The 21,784-nt window shown below is 35.8% G+C and overlaps 3 protein-coding genes across 5 annotated transcripts in view; 1 reads left to right on the top strand and 2 right to left on the bottom strand.

Annotated features, from left to right (window-relative positions):
• Nucleotides 1–21,784, bottom strand: part of LOC101900142 (circadian clock-controlled protein daywake) — a 396,529-nt gene that overhangs the window by 166,833 nt on the left and 207,912 nt on the right. The gene's annotated exons all lie outside the window — the stretch shown is intronic.
• LOC101898032 (DNA fragmentation factor subunit beta) overlaps nucleotides 1–21,784 on the top strand; it is a 53,968-nt gene that overhangs the window by 6,564 nt on the left and 25,620 nt on the right. Inside the window, exons 2-4 of one of the 2 annotated variants that reach the window (XM_020038091.2) lie at nucleotides 3,395–3,518; nucleotides 3,582–4,611; nucleotides 6,043–6,056. In XM_020038091.2, coding sequence (XP_019893650.2) covers nucleotides 3,395–3,518; nucleotides 3,582–4,588 — 1,131 coding nt within the window. In that variant the 3' untranslated portion in view covers nucleotides 4,589–4,611; nucleotides 6,043–6,056. Of the gene's footprint in view, nucleotides 1–3,394; nucleotides 3,519–3,581; nucleotides 5,583–6,042; nucleotides 6,057–21,784 lie in introns of those variants that run through there. The other variant, XM_005187194.4, reaches the window with a different exon arrangement.
• LOC101898208 (protein piccolo) overlaps nucleotides 8,452–21,784 on the bottom strand; it is a 64,302-nt gene continuing 50,969 nt past the window's right edge. The window contains exons 12-13 of the mRNA XM_059125252.1: nucleotides 15,319–21,333; nucleotides 8,452–9,420 (exon numbers count right to left, since the gene is read on the bottom strand). Coding sequence (XP_058981235.1) covers nucleotides 16,028–21,333 — 5,306 coding nt within the window. The 3' untranslated portion in view covers nucleotides 8,452–9,420; nucleotides 15,319–16,027. The remainder of the gene's footprint in view (nucleotides 9,421–15,318; nucleotides 21,334–21,784) is intronic.

The following is a 21,784-nucleotide window of genomic DNA, read 5'->3' as shown; positions in this document are numbered from 1 at the left end:
ATCTACAACAGAAGCAGAAATTGTTGCAGCTTCTGAAGCAACAAAAGAAGTAATTTGGCTAAAACGTTTATATTCTGAATTGATAGAATTAAATTCCACTCCATTGTTATATGTTGATAATTCTGCTGCAGTACGTTTGGCACAAAATCCTGAATATCACAAACGCACAAAGAATATCAACAATAAGCATTTCTTTATTAGAGAAAAAATTTCTGAAAATGAGCTTCAAGTAATACAAATACCTACGCAAGATCAATTAGCTGATTTGATGACAAAACCTTTGCAACCCACAAGACTTAAACTTCTTTGCGATCATATTGGATTACAACAAACAGCCTAACATCTCTTAACAAGGGAAAGTGTTGATGTGTTAAGAAATGTTATACTACTTTATATAACCAAGTTTCTGTTTTATCTATAGTAGTCTTTGATTTACTATTATATTACAATTCATGTTGTACATACTCAAGTTTTTTCATTCCTAATAAAACTTCTACTACAAAATTCAAGACAAAAGCAATGACATTTGGTTCACCTTGCCGACTGAATAGCGGTATTAATATACAGGTTAATGGTGTAGTGGTGGATTTTGTTGACCGCATAAATTGTTTAGGTGTTGTTCTTGATGCCAAGCTTGATTTTTCTTTGCATATTGATGCACTGTACCCCAAAATTATAAATATGCTACGAAAATTACACTCAACTGATTTCTATTTGCCCTTATTTGTAAAGAGAAATCTTGCTCATTCTTTGTTATTTTCGGTAATTTCCTACTGCATTGAAGTGATTTCTGGTACAACACATGAGTATTTAATGAAATCAGAAAAACTTTTTAACATTATTGTAAGATATGTTTATAATTTGCGTCGTTTTGACCATATTTCTGCGCATGCAGTCCTCTTTCTAGGAGTGTCATTCTCTACTTTTGTTAAACAACGCGTGGTTTCATTTCTATATAAATGTATCAGTTTAAATCTTCCCGGTTTTCAGCGAGATCGGCTAGTGTTCTCTCGGTCTACTAGGAATACGCAAATAATTTTCCCTCATTTTTCTACGTCTCTATATGAAAGATCTTTCATAGTTCGTTCCGCACGAATCTGGAATCAGCTTCCAGCTGAGCTACGACAATTCTCGTTTTCCCGCGGTGTTTTTCGCCGCATGTTTGAAAACTTTGTAGAGGCAAATGGAGGTTAACAATTTGTTTGTTAATGATATTGACGATACTGTATCGTTTGATTCAATATTGTTTTTTTTTATTACCAGCAATAGACTTAAATTTATTTTCATTGGCTGGGGAGCCTTTTTGTCCATATTTTACATATGATTTCTTAGGTTACTTTAAGATACACTATGTAATATTTTTAAAATGTTTTTTTTTTTTTTATTTTGGAGTACACTTTTGTAGTTTTCTGATAGTTGTGATACTTATTGGCCTAATGGCTTTTTCATTGCAACATATAAATAAATAAATGAAATGAAATGAAATGTTTCTTTTTAAAGATGTTCTTCCATGGCAAACCTTTTGAACGTATTTTTCCACAGAAGACTTTTTAAAGGTATTTTTCAACAGAAGAACTTTTTAAATAACTTCATCCATAGAATACCTTCTATAAAGCCTGATTTTCAAAAGGTCTTCTTTGCAGAAGAAAAGTGCACACAATACCTTTGGAACTGTGCTTGTCCCACTGAAGATACTATTAAAGACCTTTCTCCAAAGAAGATCTTTCGGATGACCATTTAAATAGAATGCCTTTTAAGGGACCTTCTACCATTGCAAGCCTTTCGAAAAGTCTTTTTCTACTGAAGAATTTTTAAATCTTCTTCCACAGATGATATTCAGAAATGCCTTCATCCACACAGGAATTTTAAAGCCCTGCTTCAATTGAAGATAGTTTGCTTCTTATCAAGAATAAAAGTCCAGAGTTTTTGCTCAGATTTTTTCCAGATTCAGATTTTGTGCAAAGAAGAGTATCTCAAATTCGTTTTCATAATAAACCTTTTGAAAAGTTGTTTTCTTCAAAAGAAGTTCCAAAAAGGACTTTAGAACTCTAGATACACTTTTGAAAGGCCTTGTCCCACGGCAGACCTTTTCATCGTTCTTCTTCTGAAGGGCCTTCTTCCGAAAAGGATATTTTGAAAGGCTATGTTTGTTTAAATACATTTTAAAGGACCTTCTTTGAAAGTTTTTTTTCTGCAAGTATTTTTGGAAAGTTCTTCCTCCACGAAAGGTCTCCTGAAAAACCTTAACAGAAGACCTTTTGAAAGAGCTATCTCCGTACAAAAGTACTTCCTCCATAAAAGGTCTCCTCACGAGACCTTTAAAACTCCTTCCTCCATGCAAAACCTAAAAGTCCTTTCTCCATGAGACACTTTTTATATTATTAGCCTCCATAGATCTTTTGCTTCTATAAAAGCCCTGTTGACTCTAAAGAAGCCCTTTTGAGGGTCAACTTATTCCTTCGGCCATTATCAAATTAGTACTTTAAGTACAATTATAATACGCATTTCAAAAACTACCTAAATATCTCAATTCCAGATGAAAACAGAGACCAAAATAACATATTTAAGTCCTATCCCTTCACCCTTTTCGTACAAATAGAGGACGCATTCCAAACCACCGCCAAATCTCAAGATATTCCATTTAAAGGTCTTTTGTCATAGAATACCTTTGTGAAGGATGTCTCCTTTTGTAGACTTTTAGCAAGGACATCTTTCATAAAACGCTTTTTAAGAGTCATTTTCCATTGAACAACGTTTGAACTGCACTCTTTCATAGAAGACTTTTTGAAAGGTCTATCCATGCATAGAAGATAGTCTTCTAAAAGATTTTTTCCATAGAAAAGCTGCCATTTTTATAGAAACAATTTTCTGTCATGGGCTGTAGTATCCATTACGAACCTCACGTACCAAATTTGAAACATTTCCGGTGAATCATGTCGCTTAAATCACCAAAATACCGAAAATCGGGAGGAGTCTGAATTTCATCAGTGTTTCTTCCATTAAAGACATTTATCTAAGTATTCTTCTATAGGTGCATTTTTATAAATGATCTTCAAAACAAGTTTTCTTCCACTGCTGAATTTTTAAATGAAGAAAATTTGTTTCTGGCACCTCTGATATAATTATGGAAAAAATTTACCTCTTCCTAAATGTCTCCTTTAAAACGTTTTGAAGACCTCACCAAATGTCTTCTTTGGGAACTTTCACAAAAGTCCAATAACTTTTCTTAGGTCTTATGGGAAGGGATACATTTAGAGAGAGATCTAAAATAAAACATTTATATTTCGTTTCGATTTGTTACAATTTTTTCAAAGTCTACTTGAATAGAAAATAGCTTTAGAATATACTTCCATCAATTATTCAATATTAAAAATATATTCGTTTCTTTTTCTAGATCAAAGACTTGCACATTTACTTGGCCTCTGATGGCTATGAAGTTACCGATGAAGACTATTTTTCCACACTGGAATCTCAGACCTTATTTATAGTGGCTGGACCCGATGCCATTATAACGACTGGTAAGCTTGTCAACATAGCCACAATAAAGTCCTCTCAAAAATACAAATTTTTCTCACTTCCAGATTCTGACTTTGAATTCGAGCAGCTGAGACAACGATCGCCCCTACTAAAAGTTGCCGATATCATATACGATTTCATGGAACAGCAGCCGGAAAAATTCAGCAAATTAATTGCCGAATATGAACGGAAAAAACTACCGCACAAATATGATCAAAATAAAACAACGCTAAGCATTAAAAGCGAACACCCTGAATGGTTTCTGGGACAAGAGGAAAAATGTTACACCAAAGAGGAGGCATTGCAGCGTAAGGCACAAGATCGTGTCCGTTGTTATTATTATAAAACCAAAGATGAACTAACCCGCAATCGTCTCTATCAGCAGAATCAAAAGGCACGACAAATTATCGATTCGGTGTTGGAGAAATTTCGTTATCTTTTAATTGGTTGTGATTACTTTTCGATGATTTTCAATCGTAAATGTGAACATAAACATGATATAATCAAGAATAAACTCGAAGAGGATAAGGATGATGAGACCGATGCCCGGGCAGTGGTACCAAATAAGAGATTAAAACAAGTCATCAGGGAGTACACGGCACGTCATGAAATCCTAGATCAATGGTCGGTTTCGCTCTGCACCGATTTGGGAGATTTCTATTGTCAGGGCTCCTATTCGGATTCAGCGAATAATTGTGCCCTACAACACACCATCAATCCCTATGCATCAAGGGAAAATCTAATATTGTTTCAAGTTTGGAATTTGGATCATCAAATTGAGTTGTCACGGACAATTTTACCAGCTCTCATAGAAAATGTACGCGAGCTGATTAGCACACCGAAACGCATGTGTAGCCTGCACAAGGCCCCTGTTGTGGATGTCTCTGTTTTGGAATATTTCCTAGAAATATTCTCTTTGAAAAATCTTAAACTTGTGCACATCGTATGCCATGAAAAGTCACAACGGCAGAATAAATCAAATGGTCGTCTGCTGTGTAAACAGTGTCATGAATATAAAATTGTCGAAGAACTAATGCAAGTTGAATATAACTATAATCCAGATGATTGGTAAATCGAAGAACACTTAAACTTAAGGTACAAATTGAGAGTGAAAAACCCTCCAAAAAAATGGAATTCTGTACAAAATGCAAACACAATTTAGTTCGTAGAAAGTAGAACAATAACTTGTTAATTTGTAGACATTATTATGTAGAGCTTGTTGTATGTGCTTTGTTTTATGTTGCCAAAAATTGTTGAATACCCACATATTACTAGATTAAGATTAGATCTCAGCCATCGAAATTTTTTGGTTAAAGCCATAACCTAAAGCCTGTTTCTGTATGTCGGCACGGGAGAGAAATCGAAAGGAAGCCAACATTTCAAATGTAATTTTTCAAGATTTTTAGTTAACACAAAAAGAGCTAGAATTTGAAATACATTCTCATTGGGAATGGTGTTTCTCTTTTGTATTGATATACGGAAACAGGTCCATAATTTCACATATAAAATCCCTACAACATATTTTATAAACATATAAAAGGTCATTTTTTCGTAGAAACCCTCCTAAAGTTTATTCATCCCTACAAGACTTTATATTGCTATTCTATATATAGAAGATCTATCAACAAATATTTAATAGAAAACCTGTTGTTTTTTAGATAGAGATTTTTATTTACGATCTTTTGAAAGCCTGCCGCTTCAAGCTATTGATAGGTCTTCTGCATATAGAAGACCATTCTTCTCTACTGCTTACAGAATATACGTCTCTAAATGCCTTCCGTCTATAGAAAATCTTTAAAATACCTTCTGTATATAGGCGATTTTTAGAAGGGCTAAAAAAACATGTCCAATTTATTGTAAGCCCTTCAATGGCCTTCTATAGGCGAAACATCTTTTTAAAGACCTCTATCAACAAAAGGCATGAAAAAAAGTATTATATCTTTTCAGGACATATTTACGATTCCATTAAGTCATATAGAAACCATACTGTCCTTAGAACCTCCCAAAAAAATGCCAACTAAATCTTGAAATTTTCTTTTGCCATTTGAATCCCATATAACTATTCATACTAGTTCTAAGAAACCCAGATCTCTATAAAAATTAACATTTTTAACCTGTATCAATTAAGAATGCCAAATGTTTCATAGTGTTACTACTTGATAACAAAACAGTTTTGCCAGTCTCTCGAACTCTTGAAATATCCCTTTTCAATTCCCCCATATCTCTATCTCGAGTCTATTTTATGTATTTTTTATATTGTTGAGCTTTAATTATTTTTAATACATTTTCTTTTCTACAATAAGAACAGTTAATATCTCTAAAGTTAACAGAATATGCCAATATATAACATATAACAGTAATTAATAAACATATTAGAAATACAAATGTAAACTAATTATCTGATTTCTTCTCCTTTTCATTTCATGTCATCATCTGAATTCATTCACATCAATTGTCATTCATAAAAAATCTATCAACTTTTGTTCTCAATAAATTATGTATCGTGAATTTTATGGATGTGAGCAGAACGTAATAATTTGGTAAGTGAATCTATTTCATTTCTTTATATATAACCATTGAATTGTAAGATGCATGTTTGATAAAAAATTCTAGTTGAAATCGTGATGTTTTCAATTTTTAATAATATCTATAATTGGAGAAAATTGATTTATATTCATAGTATTTTAGGAACTTTTGTTTGTACCCTCCGCCATACTATGAAGGGTATATTAACTTTTTCATTCCGTTTGAAATTCCTCGAAATACTCATGTCAGACCCAACAAAGTTATATTTGGAACGAATTGAGATAGAAGGCTACAATTCTGTACACATTTGTATTTTGCCAGTAAGCAGAGTTATTTCGTAAGTGGGCAATGTCGGAGTTAGTGATTTTTTCCAAACTTGGCATTTCTGAATATTTCTCTAATTTGCACATCCTAATATTTTTATCAGCATTAGATGAAATCTTAAAATGGAATACTTCGGTCTACTATATGTGATACCTCACGCTCATTTCAACATGTTCCAAAAATAATATATGAATTGAGGGAAGTAGTCGATATGGTCCAAATCTGGGACGCTGCAATATTTATATCAGACATGAGCCAGATACGAAATTGTTGGTTTTGTAACAGTTTCACATCTTTTGATTAAATTCTGCTAATGTGGTTCAAACTCCAGGTTGAATTTTATGAGTTGTAACCAATAATATTCTGGAATGATTGGGGCAATTTTGGCGGGACAATTAAAGAGTTTCAGCGTATTATGCGGGCCTATATCACAATACGATTTAAGACAACTACACCATCCTGAACGGAATTGCGCCAAAACTACCCTTGTTGGTCTAGGTATGTCCTTTCTGACATGCCTGGGAGGTGAAGTTCTAACTCCAAGTTCAAAAATTCGGCTACTATCGCGAGCTGTAAGCAATAATATTCTAGAATGGTAGGGGTAGTTTTGGCGGGGCAATTAAATGAGGTGAAGCGTATTGTGCGGGCCTGTATAACATGCCGGGCAGACGATTCACACATCTTCGTCAATTCGAGAGCGATTTACCATAACTTACTCTTATCGGTTCAAATGTTGCAACACAACAGATCGCAGTTCTTTGTATTTTTCAAATATCTTGAAGAAAGACTGAAACCGTTTTAGCGTCTCGGAATTTTGTTTTTGTACCCTACACCACATAGTGCTAATGGTATTATGTCTTTGTGCATTTGTTTGTAACATGGAGAAGGGAGCGAGATAGACACATAGTTACTTTTGGGGATTTTCATAGAATCACTTACTGCGTTGATTTGTACATTTCAGTCCGTCGGTCCATGTTTCTTGTAAACAAAATGCAGTTCGCATTTATTATCCGATTGAGATGAAGTTTTCCAAACAATATTTGTTTGGCTCAAGGACGAACCCTATTGGAATTGGTGATAATTGGATCAGATTTAGTTATAGCTCGCATATATCTTCAACCGATTTAGGCCTAATTTTTCACAAAAGGGGCAAATCACAGTCCAATTTACCTGAATTTTGGCACATTTGACCGAATTCAGTCTAAAAGCAAGTACATCAACATTGGTGAAAATCGGTTCAGATATAGCTATAGCTCCCATATATATGTTTCATCCGATTTGGTGTTTAAGTCCCTCACATTCGTAATATGCATTCGACAACAGTAATATTTGGTACCAGATATCAGATACAGTACAGAAATGTCTCTGCCAAATTATATTAAGATCGGTTCAGGTTTGGATAAAGCTCCCATGTATATCTCCAACAGATTTCAGGTTATTTGTGCGCCAAATGACCAATATCTTCCCAAAAGTATTGAATTTTTGCACATCCGACTGAATTCAGTCTAGAAACAAGTACATCAAATTCGGAGAAAATCGGTTCAGGTATAGCTGTAGCTCTCATATGTCTAATATGCACTCCACAAGAATAAAATGTTGTACCATATAAAACCCAGAAATACCTCTGTCAAATTTTTTCAAGATCAGTTCAGATTTGGATATAGATCCCATATATATCCTTAATCTGATTTCAGGTTTATTATGCAAATAATGGTTAATATCAATCCAAATGGACTAAATTTCGGGACGTAAGTTTCCATTTTGTGGAACTCGGCTCCAATATATTTTATTTTAATATAATCCTTCTCGAAGTGTTGTCATGCACTCTATAGCAATGTTATTTGGTATAAGAGATTAAAATGTCTCTGTCAAATGTAGTCCCATATATAAGTTCCCTCTGAAACCAAACTATAACTGCTCTAAAGCCAAATGTTGATAGGTGGTATGATCTACTTCAAATAAATTCTTTTGTAACGGGAGTTGTAATAAATTTCATATAAGGTGTATCATATAGTCGGCCCCGCCCGACTTTTGACTTTTCCTTACTGGTTCCTCTTTGTCTTCCATAAAACAAATAAATCACAATTTTTTTAGGGATATTTTTATTTATTTATTTCAATATTTAGATCATAAAATGATACTACAAACAGAATAAAAATTAAAACACAGTAATTGATTAATTAAAAAAATAAAATAAATGATGTGAAAAAAATGATAAATAATAATAAGAAATATTTCATGTTGTTGTATAGCAATAATAATAATAATAAAAAAAATAAATTAATAATAACAAATTATTGGAAAATTAAAAAATAATGAGCAAATGAATTCAATCGTTGCTTTCTTCATTCTTTTAATACAAATTCTTTGTTCTTCTTGAGGTTTAGTAAAATCGAAATATTTTTTGAATTGAATTTTGCATGAAATGAGATGAGTGTGTTTCGTTTACAATTGTTGTTGGTTTTTTTAAGGTTAGGTTTTTCTTTAAGAATATATAAAGTCATTAAGTAAAATTAAATAATGAATTGTTGTTTGTTTTTTTCTTTTTTAACTAATTAATGAAAGTTAGCGTTCGTTCTAAGTCGTTAAATGTTGAGTTAAGTGTTTGGTTTTTAGTAAATGTTTAACTTAATTCAAAATTCTTGTTTTTTAAGATCACTTAAACTTTTAAATTCTTTTTTCAAATCATTTGTTACCTTCTTGAGTAAATTGTTACAAAAAGAAAAGAAAACTTAAAAATAATTAACGCCACGCTTTTTTCGTTGTTCCTTCCAAGCTACCTCTGCAGGTGTTTCCGTTTTCATCAATTCCTTAACAAAAATCTCCCCTTCTTATGGGATGGTGGGGAGATTGTGGTACAGTAGACTTTTTTTGTTTGTCGTTATTGTTGCAATAAAAACCCAAATTTCTCTAGTTTTGTTTTGATTGTTGTCGTTTTTTCTTTCTACTTTTTAAGTTGTTCAAAATATTGGACACTTTTTTGTTCAAGTTGGAAATCTATAATTAATTTCTATGGCATAAAAGAAAATAATTATAGATCCGACTGTCCAGGTCCTGGAATAGAGAAAGAGAGAAGAGAAAAAGAAAGTGTTTTTAGTATTATATCGTAAAATATATAGGTTTACATACATATAAAGCTTATCATAGAAAAGAGATGTAAGGAGTAGCAAAATACAAGATTCAGGTGTAGATGAGGTCCTTATATATGATTGGTAGACCTATCTGAATATGTTCTATGAATAGGAGAACCTCTAAGCATATCCTTGTTAAATAACTTCTCAATTTGCTTCAGTATAAAGGGTGAGATGAAAAAATTGCAACCAAGTCAAACGCCATAATTTTCAAATTTATTGAGTGAAAGCAAATTTATTGAGTGATTTGTTCGAATTGGTCACCTTTGGCACAAAATATGGCCTTCAAACAGTCAATGAAACCGTCACACGCTGCCCGAATGTTGCGCTGTGGTATTTTGGCCCATTCCGGGCGAAGCGCTCGTTTTTAGTGCCAACCTTGCTTTCCAAAATACTCCAGACACAATAGTACAACGGATTGATATCCGGAGATTTTGGTGGCTATTGTGGGCTGGAAATGAAGCGAGGAACCTCATTTTGTAACCATTCTTGGGGTGCTGAGTGCTGTTGGAATGCCCAAGGTCCGCGGACAAAATGTTTGCGTGCCCAAGGCTTTAATACACCCTCCAAAACACTTTTGCGATAATATTCGGCATTTATTCTGATGCCATGGTCGATAATTACGAGCGGAGAGCGAGCATCGGCTTTTATGGCGGCCCACACTATCACCATGACCGGCTCTTGAGTTCTGGTGGCCAAATGAAGGTGCACATTTTCAGCTGGCCTCTTTGGCAAGTAAACACGAATGTTTTCTCATCGGAGTAAACCAAATTCGGCGGTTCACCACTTTCGGCCAAGCGAAGAAACTCTTTAGCTGTTTTTAGTGTCTATTTTCTTTCTGTTGCGGTGTAAGTTCTTGCACTTTTTGGAACTTCAATGGCTTTACCCCGAGCTCATATTTCAATATTTGCCGAATAGAATATTGCGATATGTTCAGCTCACGACCCATTTTTTGGCCACTGCGACGCGGGTTTTGATCAAGTCGCTTCTTTACTTTTCGAAACATTTCTGCTGATGTTGCTATTTTCTTTCGTTCACTTCCTTGACGTCGGGCTACGCTACCAGTATCACGGTAACGAGCGATGGTACGAGACACAAGAGATGTTTTCAGATTTAAATGCTGGAGTGCTCTAACGATAGCCACTTGTGGTTTTCCAGCCAAATATCACGCTTGAATTCCATCACGAATAAATTTTTTTCTGGGAAATTCTCACCAAAATGGTTTTGTACGCTTGTAGACAATATAATGAGCTATCACTGGAATAATTTTAACAGCTGTCGGACGAGTGGCTCAGAAATGACAGCAGTCTGAAGTTGTTTGCAGTTTTTTCATCTCACCCTGTATAGGAAGGCTAATAGATACAAGATATGTTTGAAGATCAATACAAAATTGAAGACCGAAATGAATTTCCGGAGACAGAGGGCCTCATAAAATTTTTGCTTTAAGGTAGAAGGTCTTTAAAGTCTTCTAAAAACCTAGAACTCTTGAAAGATTTATTTTATTTTATTTTTTTATTTAGCAAAAGATGGAAATCCATTCACCAGACTTTTATAGGATCCCTTGAAAGAGTCTTCTATGGAAAAATACATTTTTGAAGGTCTCTCTCTCTCTGTCCAAAAATGTTATATCTTGCCAATCCTTTCACCTCTTTTTTTAATTTTCTTTTATTCGACAGCCGGTCTAAAAGCGGCTAAGGGTATTATGGTTTTTTGTACACAATGGACTTTAGTTTGGGGGGATATCAGAGACTTTAGGACACACAAAAGCATTTGAAACGAAAGCTTATATTTCGATTCACAAAAGCTACAAAGCATGCAGCGAAATAATGGAAAAAATAAAACTTAAAAGAGAAATAAAAAAAAAAAATAACAAATACTAAGGCTTTCTACAGAGACTTCAATGAGAGAAAACTTCACCTTTTTTTCGATTATGAGTTTGTTGCCTTTGTTTACATGTCTTTGCAACTTTTTTTTTGCTTTAACTTTAGACTTATAAAAATATTTTTTCGAAATATTTTTCTTTTTTTGGTTTATTAAGAAATTATAAACTTGTTTTGTTAAAAGCCATTCATTGTTTTTTGTTGTTGTTTTTGTTGAGTGGGGTATTGATTTGGGAGAGTGTTAATGTCAATTTTCGGTTTTTTTTTAACAACAGAAGGAGTTTAAGGATTAAAAAGAAAAACATTTATAAAGGAAATGCTTTAATGAACCACACAAAACAGAATGTTAATGAAAGAAAAAAAAAAACAAAATAGAACGACTTTTTTTACAATTTCTTAGTTTGCTTATAATTATTTTTATAATTTTAAATTAAATTTAAATTCGGTTTTTATGGGAATTTTTGTATTTTTTGTTTTTAAGCCAAAGGTGGAGTTTACTCTCCATTGACTACATTTTTATGTTCGAATTATAAAACAAGAAAGCAAATTTATTGATATATTTTTATAATTTTATTTATCAAACACTACCAGAAATATTTACGATAAAATATTTTTATACAAACCTCATGTAGCTTGGTGTTAGCAAGCGTTTTTTTTGCCAATTTAATTTAATTTTATTATTTTTTTAATAAGCAAATATTTGATATAGAATATATTGATACAGAAAATTATTAAGTGACTTTTCTAATGTCCAAAATAATTGAAGCAAAAACCGCATAGCTTAGAGTTGCATATAAGCATTAATGTGAATAGTGAATGAATTAATGATTTTTTTTACTAATATTTTTAAGCAATATCGGAGTTATAATCATTTTTCAAGGACTGTCTGAGGTCTATTAATTTTTTAAGATAACATATAAAAAACATCGTATTAAGAATCATTGATTTTTGTAAGATTTTTCAAATATTGTTATTTGTATTATGAATATTCATAAGGATTATGAACGCTATAAATTTTAATTTAGCGAATTATATTTTTTCCAAGAACTATCAGAGCTAAAATCGCGAATTTGTCCATAATTTCTTTCAATGGCTGTAATAGCTTAATATAGGTCAGGTTTTTAGAATATTTTTTTCAATAGTATTAGAGCTGTAAGACTGGAGTTTGAAATTTGGAAGAACATAACAAACAAAAGTCCGTTTTTTAGAAATATTTTTAAAGATTTTTACTTTTTAAGAATATTTTATAGACTTCGGACTTTTATAAATATTTCTAAGAAGTTTTAGAGCTACAATCGTGAATTGCTTTAAGATTTTCTATCCAGGGACATAAGGACTTTTCAGAAAATTTTATGGAATTACTTTTGAAGCTAAAATCTCATATTTTAAACATTATTTTCACATTATTAGAAATTTGTGATCGGGGATTTTAAGCATACATTTTTATGGACCTTCAGAGCTATAACGGTTGCATTTCAATACTTTTACCCCCATAAGTTTAGATCTTTTCAAGGACAATCAGTACATTAATCATGGTATTTTAAATAACATTTTTATAGATTATAAGAACTCTAATCGGGAAAAGGCGATCGGATTTTTTTTAGAGATTGGTGTTTTTTAATATATTTTTTATCATTATGAATTACTTAGACTAATTTAAGAGCTATGCAAGAGTATTTTAGCTAAACTTTCAGAAAAATTCGCAATGATTATCTTATTTTTTTTTTAGAATTATTTTATGGCCTATCAACTTTAATCGTGTATTTTTATGGTATGGAGGATATATTAAGTTTGTCATTTCGTTTGTAACACTTCGAAGTATATATTTTAGACCCCACAAAGTACTTATGTACATTCTTTATCAGCATAAAATTCTATGCCGATTTAGCGATATCCGTCCGTCTGTGGAAATCAATCTAGCTTCCGAATGAAATTAAGTAGGTTGGTAAAATTTTACTCAGATGTGATTTAGGTCCGCAGGACATTTGTTATTGAAAATGGTTTACATAGGACCGGAATTTGCTGTAAATTTGGAATATGTGTTTCCTGTATGTAGGAAACGACCATGCAAAGAACTGTACATATAGGTCCAAGTTTTGATATATGGCTGTATATTCGGTATTTTGATAGTAACATACCACTCTATATTCATTATTTTGACGATTTTAGCCACACTTTTCACCAGAATTATTTTAAATTCGGAATTTGCTATGGGCACAAACCTTCTCAGACAGATAATTGGCTGTATAACTGTAACACCTTATATTCCGAATTTTTAAAATTATAGCGCCATTTTCAATTTGCAAATTTCTAGTGGCCAGGCCTAAGTTCGCCTATGCTTGCTTTTTCTGAATATTTTAGAGGTCTGAATTTTAGAAAAATTGTTCACTGAATTAATCAGAATCAGTTGTAGATTTAGATTTCCTCCGAATATTGTTTCATTTTTTTTTTCTAAAATATGGTGGATTTTTGATTATATTTTTAAAATTAAAGTTTTGGAGCTGCGAAGCAATAATCTTAATTTTTTTTTATCAATGTTTTTCATAGATTTTTCGAATAATTTTTTTTTTTGTTCAGATCGTGGATTTTTCAGAATATATTATAAAAACCTATCAAACCTCTTACAGCTAAAAATTTTATTTTTCATTAAAGTTTTTCAAAGATTTTCAAAGTTATAATCGTTCATTTTTAAGGATTTTTTCCAAAGAGCTTCCAATGCTAAAATTCTGGATTTTTTTTTAATATATTTTTTTAAAGACTTCAGAACAAATTCCAGATTCCATAGAATATTTTTTTTTTTGATTTTGGTTTGGTTTTTTTAAGAATACTTTTTTACGGATTATTGAACTTAGAATAGTAAAGTCGTCGAGGGTTTTTCATAGCTATAAAAGTTAAATTTCCAAATTTATAAAAAATGTCTCAATTCTCGGACCTTTTTCAATTTTTACTAGTCCTCAGATAAGAATATTGTACTGGAGTTCCTTAAAATCTATATTTTTCCGGTTTATGCTTCTGCAAGTTTAATTTTAATTAATTTAATTTAATTAATTAATTTGTGAATTATATTTCGAATTTTTTTTAATACTTTCTATAGATCTAAGGATTCTTTCTACATACGTTTCTCAGAAAGTATATGTTTAATTGCCTCAGACCTGAATTATGCACATTTTGTAAATAACTATCGGACAGATATAATACGAAATATCAAAATATACAATAACAATACAATACCTACAATACAATACCTATGGCAGCTTCATAATTGAATATCTGTTAAAATTTTCTTGAATATTCCAAAGTATTTCATAAGCATTATAAATCAAAAGGTTTTCCGATCTAGGACCAAATTTTCACATTCGATATTGACTAAATTTCGATAATCTATCTAATAGGTTCTTCCGAAATTTTCAATTAAATCGAGGTAAAATCACATTTAAATAGCTATTTCGAACGATTTTTTTTTCAATGTCAATATTGAATTCTAGAATTTGGCCAATAATTTTTTATTCGAATTTTTATAGCCAATTGTTAGTAGTTCGCCATTATGAAAGTTAAATGCAGGCTGTGTAAGCATATGCATTGCCATCGTCAGTCTTCTAAGCTGCGGTTTCTCAACTTCAGAATCCTACACATAATATTAAGCTTGTGTTTCTCTATCTCGAAAACCTTGGAGGAAAAGCAGAGAGTTAAACACATTTTCAATTGGGTCCTTTTTTTGATATTCTTAATTAAATTATATACTTATAATTCTCTTTACTCAAAAATTTCTAAAAAAATCTAAAATAAAATATTTTATCGTAAATATTTCCAAAGCCAAATAAAAGCCACATAAAAAGGCAACAGAATATTGCAAAATACAGTACAGAGAGAAAAGGAGAGAAAGAAAAAGAAATGAACAAAATTTAGATAAATACAACGAATTGAGTTTGTTTCATATGTACCTTTTTAATAGATTTTGAACAAGATTATTGATTTGATTGATTTTGAGAGAGATATTGACTGATTTGGATTTATTTGGGGGGAGATATCGAACAATGCTTTCTGTTACTGATTTGATTTTTGTTTTTGGTTGGACGCTATATCTTTTTTTGGGTGGTTGTTGGTAAATGTATGTTTGGTTGGTAGTAGAGGTTGTTTGGTAGGTAGGTGGTTGTGGTGGTGTTGGTGTGGCGTGACGGCGTTTTACTTTTTTTCTCAGTGTATTTTTTTTTTTTTAAGGTAACCAATGTTTTTCTGAGTGTAACGAACGAACGTGGACTTTGAATGACGAATGATTGATTTTTTTCCTCAAAAAAAGCAATACCTGCTTGCTTTTCTTTCTTTTGATTGGTTTAGAAAAAAACTCCTTAAAATCTTAAAAAATATTGAATTAAATTCAAGAAAAATGCAATAACACATAGCCCATAGGTTTCGTTTTTTTTTGTAAAAAAATGCATTTAATGCTTGAAAAAAGGTTCCTGGTGAACCCTCTGAAGCCTCTTGGTTAGCCGAAGCTCTTTACTACTAAGCTCCAAGAACCTGTTTTCTTAATTGTTTTCTCTTATGCCAGTAATATATACAACTACATACTACTATTTGTGTGTGTGTTTCCCACAATAGACTGTAATCCTACAGAGTATTTTATCCCTGGTATCCCTTAGCCTCACTTAACTACGCCTTCTTCCATCGACTGACCGACGATTCCCTCGACTGTCGAAAACATTCGGGACTTTTACTGCTACGCAAGAAGATCTCCGGTGATTCTGTCACACGAGCGAGGTCTCGATTTATGGTCTTGGAACTAAGCACACGAGGACAGCGTACAGTCCAGGGACTACGGCGATTATCCTGTAGGGATCTCAGAGATCTGGGTTCCGTGGCCTCGGAGGGCTTATTGGCATTGGACCAGGTGTTATAATAGTCGGCATATGATTTATCTTTCTTGTTATCACTAGGTGTCATGGCCGGTGTGGAATCCACGGAAGTGTTCTCCAAAGAATCGAGTTCCTCTTCCAATACCCTCTTGGCGGCGGCCTGCAATTTTTCCATGGGCAATTTGCGCAAATGAGTGCTATCACTTTTCAGCAGCAGACTTTGGACCAATTCACTGACCAGCTGATCACTGACCGCAGACTGTTGACTGGTTGGCTGATCCAGAATTGGTGAGGCCGGACTATTGGGTGTGGAGGGATTATCTGCATCAATACTGGTATTCTTGCGCAGTGGCAAAGAAAGGCGTTCCCGGCGCTGAGACATGGTCTCCACCTCGGCCAGGGCATTGGGATTTTGTTTGCGTGTAATACTAACATTGTGTACCACCTTCCTACGACTGGGTCTCAGCTGAAATTCATCAACATCTTTGTTGTCGCCATTATTTTCCTCCAAGGCATCAGGATCATCCTGCAGCAGTTTGAAGAGACGTGAATGCGTGGCAGCCCTTTGATATGAGGACATTTTGCGTAGCTCTGGGAAACTTCCCGACTCGGTTTCAGTTTCGGAAAGTTTATTCATATCCGTAACACCCGAGTCATCTTCTTCGATTTCCGACTCGGAACGTTGGCTGGAACTGTTGCGAGACAAAGAACTACGTCTCACCGCAGAGCTGTTGCTATCCACCGACAGTTTTTGTGGATTGGTAATACTGTTGCGCCTAGAGTCGGGAGCAGTTTCGGTGCTGTTACTCGTTTCGAATACCGAAATACGATCGCGCACCGAGACCTTACGTTCCTCATAGAACTTGGTAACCTCCAAATCGGGCAGGCCATTGGCCAGACGCTTGAGAGTGGGTTCCACATAAACCTCAGGCAAATCAGAGCTTGGAGACTTGGCAGCAGCAGCCGCCTTGAGTTCCTTGGACTTGCCTTTGGGAGATTTACTTTTACTCTTGGCCTTGACTTCTTTCTTGGGTGGTTTCTTAACCTTCTTTCCTTCTTCCTTGCTATTGTCATCCTTTACACTATCCTCATCAGATTTCTTGGAGGATTTTTCTGTCACATTTTCTGTTTTCTCTTTCACCTCCTCCTTGGGTTCATCCACGGAATTGGTGAAGAAGGCCTTGGCCTGCCTAAAGTTTTTACGTTTTGTCTCCAAGTTGTCGCTCTTCTCTTTGTCTAGCGAGGAACTTCTGCTCTTTTCAATTTCTGCCCAGAAATCAGGTTCTTCTTTTGCCTGCTGGGCTGGGACTTTTTCTTCCATTTGATTTTCTTGCATGGAGCTGGGTGCCCATATGGAGGCCTGGACTGGTTCATGTACCGAAGCCAAATCCATTACACTGTCATTAATGCCATCCCGGGCATCAGCTTCTTGAGGTATTATCTCCTCAAATTCTTGGGCCAATTGCTGTTCTTCTTCCACCTGGGGATCCACAATAATTGGTTCCTCTCCCTTGTGGGCCTCTAAGGTGGCCCAGATGTTAATATCTTCCTTAATGGGTTCATCGGGCAATCTGGCGGCAAAAGGTTTTGGTAGCACTGGTTTGTGGGGAGTTTCATCTGCAGAATTCCGACGATCTCTGGATGCCCAAAATGTGGCTGCCCTTTCAAAGGTGACCTCCACATCATCCGGCAGACGATTGGCCTCAATTTCTGCCCAGAAATCAATTTCTTCATCGGTATCAACTTCCCGGGGCTCTTCAGGATATTTGAGGGGGTCAAAGGACTGATTTGTTGTTTCTTCGATGGGCTTTTCAATTTCGTTTTCTTCCGCCATAATTTCGGGTACCTCGTCCCTGGGAGAGGGTTCTTCAAAGGATTTTTGCTTGGACTCCTCAATTTGGGCCCAGAAATCAATTTCTTCTTCCTCATCCTTCTCCTCGACGTTCTCCTCTTTGACTTCTATCTCTTCCTCGGATTCTTCCGGCTCCGGTTCCTCTTGAGTGTGCAAAGTTGCCCTCAATGCCTTGGCCAGTTCATCAATGCGATGTCTGAGAACCAAGGGAGAATAAAGGATCTCGGTAATGCTTTCAGCTCTCGGCTTCTTTTTGGGGGCCTTTAATTGGGACCAGAAATCGTTGGCCTCCTTGGCCACAGAATCGGAAACCTTATTGGCCTCTGCCACCGAAGACCAGAATGAGTCCTTGGCACTTTGCAGGGAATCCAGTTTTTTGGAAAGATTGTTCACAGCTGGCAAATCGTCGTCACGATCAGCCCAAATGTCCTCAATATCGTCCTCTTGGACCACAGAGGTTTCCAAAGTATCGGACTTTTTAACTTCCAAGGATTGTTCCTCCTTAATATCGGAGGCTGCTGGAGAAACCTCCTTCGCCTTAGTTGTGTCATCCATTTGAGTTTCTGTTTCATAACCCGACGAGGATTTCGAATATTTATCCCAGTACATAAGTTTCCGTTCTTTACGTATAACCAAATCATCATCCCGATCACCCCAAATATCATCGATTTCTTCCTGATTCTGGTCTTGGCTATTTTGGGAATCGGTTTTTGAAGAATTACTGTCCCAAGAAGTGGAGGGGGATTTGCTGTTGCATTCAACGTCGGTTTGAGGTTCTGCAGGCTTGGAGGGTGTTTCCGGAGCCACTTCAGCTTTGTTGGCACTCGTTTTGTTGTTGGTCGAATATTTGGACCAGAAACTGGTGCGAGCCTTCAGGTCATCTTTGAATTCTGGAACTTTGGGGAGTTCTATTTTCGGCTTCTGGGTAACTTTGGGTACCTCTAAGGGTTCATGGGCTTTGAAGCTAGTTTGAGTAGATTCTTGGGGCTCCTGGGATTTGAAGCTAGTTTGAGTAGATTCTTGGGTTTTCACCTCTTCCTTGCGTTTAGGTTTCTCTGTGGATTTAATTTCGACTTTAGGGCTCTCGGATTCCCCACTTTGGGAGTTTTCCCCTCCCGTCTTCTCTTCCTCATTGCTGTTCTGACTTGAGGGCTTACCCCAATAATTGGCCGATTCCTCCTTAATTTTCTGGGCCTGCATTTTTGTGGCCATCAGCGTGGCAAAGAAATCAAAGTTGGATGTGGATTTCATCAAATCAATTTTGGGTTCTTCTTGGGGCTTAGGTGGCTCCTCTTCCTTCTTCTCAACCTCCTTAATCACCTCTTGCCTCTCCTGGGCAATATTATTTGTAATGTCTCCCTTCAGAGTTTGATCCACAAATTTATTGCGCTTATTCAACGATATCGAGAAGGAAACATCCTCCTGGCTGGATTCAATTTTAGGCAATGCCTCTTCGGGCAGTGGCATTTCATCTATGGGATATTTGGCAGAATTATTCCGATGCTCTGAGTCCAGGGAACCGGAACGAGAAGATCTGGGCAAGGATATGGTGACACTGACATCACAAGAATCATCTTCTGCATCGGAGTCTGTTTCCACGGTGGCCACACTGAAGGAGGTGAGGGGATTATCATTGGAGCTTGGGGACTTTTGGGGCTCCTCCACTAGGGAATTGCCCACCACCAGGGTGGTAATGGGTGCCGTGTCAGCTGTTAATTTGCCAAACGAAAATTTCAAGGGCAAACGAACTGTCACCGAGTTGTCTTCTTCCTCTGGCTTGGTTTCCTCCTCCCCGGAATTTTCTTCAATACACGCCTCCAGTTCATCCAGCTTCTTGGTGGAGGGTTTACCATAATCGCTGGACTTATCATAATCACTTTCCTCCTCATAGATGACACTTAGATTGTCCTCCACAATGAATTCCTCACATTCCGACTCCACTTCTTCGTGTAACTCTTCCTCGACTTCCTCCTCTTCCTCTCCTTCGCCTTGGTGTTCATAGACAAATTCAATCTCCTCTATGTCTTCGTCAAAGACATCACTCTCACCATCGGCAGTGGTGGCATCATCATCATCTTCAGAATCTTCCGATTCCTCCTCCTGATCCAGTTGCTGATTCTTCAGCTTATTGTAAAACTGGATATTGGTCACCGAACGAATTGCCTGTAGCGGGACGGAACCTTCCTTACCCAAACGTGTATCATATTGTTTTGTGGTGGCATCTGAATCTGCCGAGGATTCCGAAGAATCAGAATCTTCGGCTGCGTCCTCCTCTTCCTCAACCATTGAAATGTGGATGGGAGAGGTGTTATCGTCGGGAGATTTCTGTTCGAAATATTTTTCATAGGTTTTGCGGGGTGACTGCAGAGAGGAATCCAAATTATTTTCCATGGTTTGGGAGAGATTCTGCAAATGTTGGGTCAAAATGTCCACAATGGAACCATCGACTTGCTTGGGCACGGAGGATTTCTCACTTGTGACATCTTCAATGTCCAGGGAGGATTCTCGCTGCTTGGGAGATTTCTCCTTTTCCACTTTAATGTGGTGCTGCATTATGACCTTCGAAGGGACATCATCGGTACTGGGTGTTATAATTATGTCTGGCAACACTGAACTGGCCCTACTGGAACAGGCCGAGGATTGGCTGTAACTGGGAGCCACGGGGTAGGGATATGAATGATAGGGCGGCGGAGGTGGCAAATAGGGGGCATATATATTTTGTCCATCAAATTCTGTGGAACTTGAGGGAGTTGCTGGGAATGGTGGGGGAGGAGGAGCAGGAATGGGATAGTAAGGATAATAATAGGGATATGGGGGATATGAGGGATGGGTTGTGGATTGTTGCGATTCGCCATTCGGTGTTGCAGGTGGCGGTGGAGGTGGTGGCATGGCATAGGGGTAATACCAACTGGGATTGGTATTGCTTCCTGTCTCACTGCCACTTTGTGAGGGCGACGGAGACATGGCATGGACAAATGGCCAGATTGGATTACCGGCACTGTCACAGGCCGGCGGTGGGGGATACCAGGGATATGCATAGGGATATGGGTAGGGAGCATAACCTAAGGGGGCTTGTGTTGGTGGTGGTGTGGGACCTGAACATATTGAATCTGACGAACTCAGCGAGGACAACGAGGTTGAGCTCACCGGTTCGGCAGAGGAGGTATTACAAGATTCTACATGAAAATCAGATTTCGACTCATCATTCATCTCTTCGTCGTTGCACTCTATTGAATTTGTTTCTAGATCACCTAATAAACGTTTTTATTTTCAAATTTAAATATTTCAATATTATTTTGACGCCATTTTTTCGTGTTATTTTGTTTCGTTATGTTTGTGTTTTTTTTTGTTTTGGTGCGAAAATAGTACAGCAGGGGGGGAAAAGAGAGAAGAAAAAAACAAAGAAAAAAATGAAACATTTTAATCGATGATGTGCGAATCTATTTTGAAAATTTTGACACAGTACAATACCAAATTGTCGAATGTGAGACGAACGAAATGTGCTGTGACTTGTTGTGAGGGAAACGAACGAATACGAATCGGTTTGTGAATGTAATTTTGAGGAGACGTGGTGAACATGAAAATGCTCTGCATGTGTATATGTGTGTGTGTGTGATGTGGTATGAAATAAGCCAGCCGTCGTTTGATTTTAATCCATTTAGGATGATTTCCGTGATTGAAATTTCAAGTGAACTGTGATTC

This window comes from Musca domestica, unplaced genomic scaffold, assembly GCF_030504385.1.
Source record: "Musca domestica strain aabys unplaced genomic scaffold, Musca_domestica.polishedcontigs.V.1.1 32, whole genome shotgun sequence".
Classification (NCBI taxonomy): Eukaryota; Metazoa; Arthropoda; class Insecta; order Diptera; family Muscidae; genus Musca; species Musca domestica.
The sequence above is the reverse complement of the archived record's forward strand: the minus strand, read 5'-3'. Positions and strand labels throughout refer to the sequence as shown.